Source organism: Equus caballus, chromosome 1 (assembly GCF_041296265.1).
Source record: "Equus caballus isolate H_3958 breed thoroughbred chromosome 1, TB-T2T, whole genome shotgun sequence".
In the NCBI taxonomy this organism is placed as follows: domain Eukaryota; kingdom Metazoa; phylum Chordata; class Mammalia; order Perissodactyla; family Equidae; genus Equus; species Equus caballus.
In genome coordinates, this window is record NC_091684.1 from 31852311 (window position 1) to 31861533 (window position 9223).

The 9223-nt window shown below is 55.1% G+C and overlaps 1 protein-coding gene across 1 annotated transcript in view; it reads left to right on the forward strand.

The window, feature by feature from the left end:
* Window positions 1-8962, forward strand: part of PYROXD2 (pyridine nucleotide-disulphide oxidoreductase domain 2) — a 28152-nt gene extending 19190 nt beyond the window's left edge. The window contains exons 9-16 of the mRNA XM_014733192.3: window positions 588-729; window positions 1133-1267; window positions 2496-2568; window positions 2826-2982; window positions 5049-5203; window positions 5927-6033; window positions 7548-7668; window positions 8675-8962. Coding sequence (XP_014588678.2) covers window positions 588-729; window positions 1133-1267; window positions 2496-2568; window positions 2826-2982; window positions 5049-5203; window positions 5927-6033; window positions 7548-7668; window positions 8675-8745 — 961 coding nt within the window. The 3' untranslated portion in view covers window positions 8746-8962. The remainder of the gene's footprint in view (window positions 1-587; window positions 730-1132; window positions 1268-2495; window positions 2569-2825; window positions 2983-5048; window positions 5204-5926; window positions 6034-7547; window positions 7669-8674) is intronic.
* The last annotated feature ends 261 nt before the right edge of the window (window positions 8963-9223 follow it).

Consider the following 9223-nt stretch of genomic DNA (forward strand, 5'->3'; position numbering starts at 1 on the left):
GGGGAAGCTGGTCCAAGCAGGAGGACGTGACGGCGGCAGTTTAAGGAAGAGAAGAGAGTGGCCCAGACCAGGGAGGAGGCAGCAGGGAGCGGGGCCTTCCGAAAGCTCTTTACGAGGCAGAGTCAACAGGCTTGACTAGATGTAGGTGGTGACGGGCTAGTGGGAGTCAAGACTGACCCTGGGTTCCTGTTGGAAACTGAAGGTGCCATCACTGAGATGGGGAAGATTGAGGAGAAACAGGTTGGGAATGGGGAAAAGGGGCTGGGTTTAAGATGCCTGCCCCAAACGCATCCAAATGGAGATATCCGTGGGTAGCTGGACATACGGGCTGGAGTTCAGGAAAGAGCTGACTACATTGTTGGTACTAAGGTCTGCACACAGACAACGTTTGCATGGAGAGAGAATGTGGGATAGGGAGGCAAAGGGCTCTTACAAGAGCTTAGAGCTCCTTGAAAGGCTAGGGAAACAGGGCTGGATGGGGGCAGCGAGGGGGCAGAGGGTACAAGACGGACAGGAGTGTTTGCACCTGGAACTCTGGGGAGACTAAACCCCACCTCCAGCCACTGATTCTGATGGTCTTTCCTCAGGTACGTGCTGCTACATCATGTCATGGGAGGCCTGGAGGGGATGCAGGGGGCCTGGGGCTACGTCCAGGGTGGCATGGGTGCTCTCTCTGCTGCCATCGCAAGCTCAGCCGCCGCGCATGGAGCAAGTATCTTCACTGAAAAGGTGAACGGCCCCTCTAGCCTCCACCCCAATTATTGGCAAGGATCCCAGGAGGGAACAAAACCTCAGATTCAGAAGGTCCCTCGTTTTACTGATGGGCAAGACAGGGTTCAGAATCAAGGGGCTCAGCTCATGCCCCCTGTTAGTGGCTGAGCAGCTGTCCACCAAGTCGCAGTTCTCTGCCAGCCCCTTTGAATTTGCGGCCGCTCACCCACTTTTGGGCTGAGTCTTCGCGTTGGAGGGGCTGGGCTGGGGCTTCGCGGAGGGCCTGCAGAGCTCGGCAGGGTGGGTTCAGGACGAGGAAGCTGCGAGAGCCTCAGAGTAGCACAGGCACTGGATGCCCCCGAGATCCAACCTGCGTTTCCCTTCCTGGGCGTTTCTGGGGCCTCATGCTGGTGGGCTCTAGACGGTGGCCAAGGTGCAGGTGAGCAGCGGCGGGCACGTGCAAGGAGTCGTGCTGCAAGATGGCTCAGAGGTGAGGAGCAAGGTGGTGCTGTCCAACGCGTCACCGCAGATCACCTTCCTGAAGCTGACGCCACAGGTGAGGCCCTGGGGGTGAGGTAAGATGTCTGCCCAGATGGGCTGGAAATGGGGGCATCGAGGGAGCCAGGACTGCGTCAGGCTGGGAGATGCAAGCCTCTCTCCCTTCCCTGACAAGCGGGTGGCAACAGGGGAGAGGGGCGTGAGGCGACGTAGGCCAGGCAGCTGGCAGTTGGCAGAGCCAGAGCTAGAACCCAGGTCTGCCTTTCAACCCAGAGTTATTTCTACAACTTTCCTACTATGCTGCCTTCTCCCTTCTGACCAACTCTAAGTCCACTGTCTGTGTCAATGATGTGTTGCCGTATTAATGCTGCATAACAACCAACCACACAGCTTCCAGGCATAGGGGAAGAAATACTCAGTTAGCACACGGAGCTGGAGAGTTCAGCTGATCGGGGCTCACTCATGCATCTCCATCAGCTGTGGGTCAACTCGTGAGCCCTGTGGATCTTGGCTGGCCTCACTCGTGTGCCGGGGGGATCCCTGGCTGTGGCTAGTCCAGGACGGTTTCTGCCAGAATGACCAGGGTGACTCAGCTCCGCTCCATGTGTCTTTCATCCTCCAACGCGATAGTCCAGGCACGTTCTCAGGGACTGGCAGAGGGCAAAAGGGAGCAAACTCCATCAGGCAAGTGCTTTTCAGCTTCTGTTTGCTTCCTATTTGCTAACATTGGCCTTGTTTCATGGCCAAGCCCAGAGTCGCAGTGGGAGGGCATGCATACAGGGAGGGGTGAGAATTTGGGGCAATTTTTGCAACTGTCCACACCTGCCTTGTCCCCAAAAGATATGATAATCTGTGTGTGAACATGGAGCTCCCAACCCTTCTTGGGACTATTCTTGGGGACAAGCACAACTTTTTCTGAGTGATTCCACCAATAAAATTCAACAAACATCAGTTCAAAAGCATCTTGTTAAGGCAATTCTGAGCTCATCAAGACTTCCAAGAGCTTACAGACCAGAGGAGAAAAGAGGCCTGCAGCCCACAGGCCATATCCAAGCAGGAGTTGGTGTGGGCCGCTTACAGTCAGGATGGCTGGCAGAGCACAGAGGAAGAAGTGGTTAGCGCTGAGCAGGAGCAGGTCCAGGAGGGCTTCACGGAGGAGGTGGTTCGGCAGAGCTCTGAAGGATGGAGAGGATTTCTGGTGGTAGAGGTTGAGGGACCAGTCTGCGCAAAGGAGGAAGGCAGCCCCCTTGGGCCATCCCCAGGCCTCTCATGGAACCTTCTTTCAGGAGTGGCTTCCTGAGGAGTTTGTGGAGAGAATCTCCCAGCTGGACACCCGGTCACCTGTTACCAAGATCAACGGTAAGAGGCACGCAGACTGCAGAGCTCTTTGGGCATTGTCCGAGTGAGAAATCTCCAGATCTGGGGAAAGCTGACCTGCATCAGCTTCTCTATTCCCTGACCTCCAGCCTGCCCCCCAGTTTGAAGGGGAAACACTTTCTCATACTTTTGCTTCTCAGTCCACCACTCGGATGAGCAGGGAGATGGGTACAGAAGGGGGGTCCTAGGGGACTGAGGACAGAGGCCTTTGGTCCTGACCCTCCTCCTTGGTCCCTCAGTGGCTGTCGACAGGCTGCCTGACTTCCTGGCGGCCCCCAGTGCTCCCGGGGGCCGGCCGCTGCCCCATCACCAGTGCTCCATCCACCTGAACTGTGAAGACACCCTCCTCCTCCATCAGGCCTTTGAAGACGCCGTGGGTGGCCTGCCTTCCCACAGGTGGGTGGACCCTGGGCTTTGTGTCCCTGGGGTATTATGACACATGGGCCAGGGAGTGGGGTGACTGTCCAGAGACGGGGACTCCCTCTTCCTCCTGGGGTCAGACATTCACAGTGACTTAGGATCTGCCTAAATCCGAACCTAAGTTCTAAAGATGGAAAGTGCATCCTAGCAGGAACTCTGCGGGCCAGGGCAGGGACGACCAGGACTCATTCCACCAAGTGTCACTGGTTAGCAGGAGGGGCGGAGGACCACAGGGAGAACAGCGCTGGCATTTGGGAAGAACTGGAGAGAATGCTTCCTGGGAGAGAACAGGAGTTTCTCTGATTCCGGGCCCATCAGAGGGCGCACCCTCACTGGATCACCCTGCTCCATGTCCTCTCTTACCTCTGATAAGCCACCTTCACACAGAACTGCTCCAAGCATTTCCCACCTGCCACTGCAGCTGTATCTCCATCCTTCTGGGGACAGGCAGGGATGTTGCAGGAGCAAGCATCTTTCCAAACTGTCGGTTGTCCACCGAAACTTGTCGAAAGCCTGTTCTGTGCCAGGCTCTGGATTAGATATGTGATGGGGAGTTGGGGGTCGGGCACAAAGCTTATTGTAGGACAGGCACACAAATGTTTACAGCATGAAGTAGAGAGGACGTGTGCCCTGAGAGAAGGGTAGAGGGCAAAGTCCACTTATCCGTTCATAAATATTTCAGGGCCCTACGCTGGGCCAGGCTTAGTTCAGGGACCTGGGCACAGAGCAGCAAGCCAAGTCAACGGTCTCTGCCCTCAGGTTGCTGCCCTTCTATGGTGGAGACAAGACAGTCAACAAACATGCACTTATGACATGCGGACAAATAGGTCAGGGGAGGGGAGGGTTTGCCAGTCTTTATCAGGAGGTCAGGAAAGGCCTCTCTGATAACATAACATTTGAGCAGAGACCTGAAGGTCTTGTGGATATCTGAGGAAGAACATCCAGACAGAGGGAAAGTCAGGTGCAAAGGCCCTGGGGCAGGAGTGTGCTGCTATGTTGGAGGCACTAGGATAAGGACAGAGTGGCTGGAGAAAGAACCTTGGAGTGAAGGGTAGGAGGTGGGGTCTGAGCTGCAGCTGCTGCATCCTGCTGGCCTTGTCAACAGCTCCTGGCTTTTGCTCCAGGAAAGTTTGTGCAAAGCCTGACTTATATTTTAGCCACTACGTGGATAAAAAAGCCACCTGTTGCAATTGGTTACTATTGCAGAATCCAAGGGAGAGAGGACGGTGGCTTGGACCAGGGTGGGGGCAGCAGAAGTGATGAGAATACTTGGTATTTCAAGATTTGCTGTTGGACAGGAAGTGGGGTGTGAGCATAAAAGAGGCACCGCCGTAACATGGTGTTTCCCTTCGTTGAAAAGCGTATGGGAGGAGCAGGTTTCAGGGGACACGGGCATTCGGGTCTGGACAAGTTACATTTGAGATGCTTAGTGGACATCCACGTTCAGGGGAAACTTTGCAACTGAGGGTTGCAGGGAGAAGGGGCGTTTCACGGGACCTTGAGGGATGATCGTATTTGGGGATCAGGGGGTGACTGTGCTCCACGTAGGGCAGGTGTTTCAGGCCGGGGGAGGGCGTAGCGGGAAACAGGTGGTAGCTCGGTGGGGTGCAGGCAGCCCCAGCAGCTCTGTTGTGCGCGACCTTCCCGGGAACGCTCCTCAGTCAGGGGCAGAGGGGTTGAAACCTGCCGCCAGAGCTCCTGCTCTGGGCCTGGCCCCTTCGCTGGCTCGTGTTGTCTGTCTGGACCCTGGAGACGCTTGAGGCCCTGGCTAGAAGGCAGGCCATGTGGTGGGGGAGGTGGGGACGGGCCACGCATTCAGAGGGGGTGGGGGGCTCCTCAGGAGTGCTCTTGGCGTCTTAGTGGCCGCTGAGCCGTGCCAGCAAGCACCCACCATGGCCTTGCAGAGATGGTCAGCCCGGCCTCATCTCCTTCAGGCCTGCACTTTGTGCCCGAGACGTCGGCACCTCAGAGCAGCTCCCAGCCCCTTCCCTCGGGCAGCTGCTGCCCGTCACGCCTGACCCCCTCTCCTCCCCGTGTCACAGGCCTATGATCGAGCTCTGCATCCCTTCCTCGTTGGACCCCACCCTGGCTCCCCCCGGCTGCCATGTCATCTCCCTCTTCACTCAGTACACTCCCTACACACTGGCTGGGGGCAAGGTCTGGGACGAGCAGGAGAGGAACGCTTATGCGGACAAAGGTAAAGAGGGCCAGACTGTCCTGTCTCTGGAGCTGCCAGTGGCCTGAATGGAGCCTCCCCTTCCCCACTGCCCCGTTCAGGATTCACGCCTGCAGGTCCTGTCCCAAAAGGAGGGAAGCCAACACAAGGGAGCCTAAGTCAACACAGTGACTCCTGCTGGTCTCAGTCACTGGGCTAGGAAAGTCAAAAAGACACAGCTCCTGCCCTCAAGTTGCTCACAGTCCGGTGGGGGACACTCATAAAGAAAGCAGTCTGACAGTATGACATACTGTGCGAGCCAAAGGAGGAAGCTGTGAGCCAGAGAGAGAAGGAGACCTTTCCAAAGAAAGGGACAGTTGAGCTGGGTTTTAAAGGATGAATAGGAGTTTCCCAGGAACAAAGGGCCTTCCAAGCAACAGAAACAACTTGAGCAAAGCAATGAGGTGAAGAAAGCTTTGCATATTCAAGGGGAGACAAGGAGCTTTGTGTTTAGGGTTGGGGTAAGGAGGTGGGAAAGAGTGCGGGGGCTGGACTAGCCTGAGACTCATAGGCCTTTGTACTGAATTATATCTTTGCCTGTGGACTGTTTTTGTTTTTCCTTACTGAGATATAATTTGCATATGATAAAATAAGCCCATTTTAAGTGTGCAGTTTAATGAATTTTAGTACATTTGCCAAGTTGCACACTCAGTGCCTCCTCTCTTTCCCGGGTACCATCTCGTTTCCCTGCCGTTGGGCTCCCAGTGTTTGACTGCATTGAGGCCTATGCCCCCGGCTTCAAGGGCTCTGTGCTGGGCAGAGACATCCTCACACCGCCTGACTTGGAGAGAATCTTCGGGCTTCCTGGAGGGGTGAGTATAAGCCTGGGGGTCCCTCATCACATTCTTCTCCCTGCATCCCCGCTCCCTGGCAGTGCCCTCCATAGCCAGCCTTCATCGGGAAGGGAGAACAGCGGCAGAGACCACATGGAGAGGGGACAGAGAAGTGGTTAGATCTGGGGAGTGGAGGAACGGTGAGGGGATGCAGACAGGAAAGACAGCTCCTGCTGAGAAGGTCACCAGGATTGTGGCCCTTGTGTCTGGGCATCCATGTCAGCCTCTCCCACCTGGCTCTCGTCAGAGGGAGCTCTCCTCCCTACGGCAGTGTGTCCTGGGACTTGCCTTCTATTTATCACAGCCTCGCTGAGACTGGAGGCAGGGGGCCCAGGCAGGAGGCCAGGCCCGATACAGCAGCCCCTAGGCTCGTGTGGCTGTGCATCGCTGCACCGTGGCAAGGCCAGCATGTGATGTGCTGCAGGTGTCAAATGCACACCTGATTGCAAAGACTTAGCGCGAAAAACAGTGTAAAATGTCTCATTAATTTTATATTGATTGCATGGTGAAATGATAATCTTTTGGATCTATTGGGTTGAATAAAGTATGTTACGGACAATAATTTCACCAGTTTCTTTTTAATTTTTAACGTGGCTACTAGAAAATCTAAAATCACACATGTGGCTCCTGTTATATTTTTATTGGACGGCACTGGTCCAGATGTCGAGTAAAGGAGGCCAGGCAGTGGAAAGGGAAGGGAGTGGATGGATGTGGAAGGCGTAGGGCAGGCAGAATTGAGAAGTCTTGGTAGCAATGTGCGTGCAGAGGTCGGGACGGAGGTTATGCGCAGGAGCTGGCCCAGAGGCCAAGAAGTGGACGGTCGTGTCCTCCACTGAGGCAGGGAAGATGGGAGAGGAGCAGGCTCGAAGGAGCTGGGTAAGCTCGGTTTGGGACGTGTTGGGGGTCAGCAGGAAGAACATCCCCCTGGTGACCTCCAGGAGATGCTGGTCTCCTTGTCCGGTCTGACCTTGCTCCTGTCCCACGCTGCTCCCTTCTCGGCTGGTCTGACGCAGGCCAGTGGACCAGAACTGAGCTGGGGTCCCAGTGCCCCTTGTCTGCCATTTACTAGAATTCTACTAGAGCTTGGACCCCATGGTCCAGGCTCAGATGGGTGTCTTGGCCAAAGAAACATGTGCCAGCAGCCAAAACAAGTCAAATTCCTCTATTTTTCAAACAGAGTGAGGGAGATTCATAGTCCACAGCAAAATCTTTAAAATCTCCCTTTTCTCTCTTGTTCAGTTTCCTCACACTCTGAAGCTGCTCCCCACCCTTCTTTCTCCCTGAAAAAATGCCTCTGGAACACTTCACCCCCAGCCCTAGCACATGCGCCTGTTCTCTCTTCCCCTCCCCTTTCTGCACCGTAAGAACCCAAGAAACCATGTGGAAGGAGAAGAACCTTCTTCAGAGAACAGGGGAGGGGAAGAAATATGCAAAGGCATTAAAGACCCGAGCACTCCTATGTTAACGACTGTGGCCCTGCCTCCTTCCTGCAGAACATATTCCACTGCGCCATGGCCCTGGACCAGCTCTACTTCGCCCGCCCCGTGCCCCTGCACTCCGGCTACCGCAGCCCTCTCCAGGGCCTGTATCTCTGCGGAAGTGGGGCCCATCCTGGTGAGTGACCTTCGCTCCCACTACCCTGCGTGGGCTGCGAGGGCTGGCTGGCCGTCACAGGCTTGCAGATAGGGGAACAGGAGAAACAGTGAGGGAGGCAGGGAGAGAGCGAGAGGAGCGCGGGACTCCCGCGAGTACAGGCCAGCCCCACCTTCAGAACTCTCAGTTGCGCCAGTCAACAAACAGCCGTGGCCTCTGCCAGGCTGGCCACACCCTCAGGGCAGCCCACGCTTCCCCCCATGAGGTTCGAGGATATGTCCCAGAGGCCTCTCTCCAGATTCCAGTTTGGGGTTGTGAGAGAACCATGTCCCTAAATTCCCCCTCCGTATTTTACACCAGTAAGGATCCATAAAGTTCAGTTTCTCAACTTTAAAATTCTTCCCTGCACCTATTCCGAGCCTGGCTGACCTCGCCGAGGCTGCCATTTCATATTGACACTTTCTCTGAGCTATGTGGACCTCGGCCTTCCAGAAAGCATCCGGACTTCCACATCTTCCCCCTCAAACCCTTAGTCTTGTGTTTTGTTTTGTTTTGTTTTTGGTGAGGAAGATTGGCCCTGAGCTAATGTCTGTGCCAATCTTCCTCTATTTTGTGTGTGGTTCGCTGCCACAGCATAGCTTGATGAGTGCTGTAGGTCCACATCCAGGATCTGAACCCACAAACCCCAAGTCACTGAAGCAGAGTGTGCAAACATAACCACTACGCCACTGGGCCGGCCCCCTTAGCCTGTGTTTCAGCTTCCCGTGCTGAGAGTCTCACCATCTAGCACGCTGGCCCTCAGCCTGAGGGGGGCACTAACTTGGACCGTACGTCCAGCCCCCACAGAGCTCTGATGGAGGAAGCCTGTGGGGGAGCCCAGCATCTGTCTTCACAGGCATCCCAGGTGGTTCCGATGCCCACGGCCCCGGCACCACCCTTCAAGCATCCCCGCTCTGCTTTGTCGCTGGCTCCCTGATCCCAGTGGGGTTCTGAGTGCAGCTTTGGCTCATGGGAGATTCCCTTCCAGGAGGAGGTGTCATGGGAGCTGCTGGACGCAATGCAGCCCACATGGTCTTCAGGGACCTCAAGAGCATGTGACCTTGAAGCAACTCCGACCCAGGAAGAAGAATTCACCCTTGAGATTTTGAGTCCCCGTCGGGTCAGCTTCCCAGGATACAGCTCAAGGCAGACAAGTCCTCAAGCTCCTGCCGCTGTTTTAGGAGAAACGTACTCGATGCATTCGGTAATAGTTAACCTTGTGCCCTTGACTTCAGGGTGAACCGGTTTTGTTTTATTAAAAACAACAATTTACATAGATAGCTTGCATTTTTCTATGTATTAGTAGAATAAGTAACATGTCATCATTGTGTAATTACACATGACGATGTCACAATAGGTGGGGTAATCCTATCTGGCATACTCAGTACCCTACAGCATCAGCTCCAAAGAGTCCATTCGACCGACAAGCGTGCCCATCTCCCTGCGGGGCCCCCACCAGCTGGTGGGATCGCTGCCCTGGTGAGGCCCAATCTACTGCTGTTGCATTCCTGGCAAAGTATAAGAAAGGACCTAATTC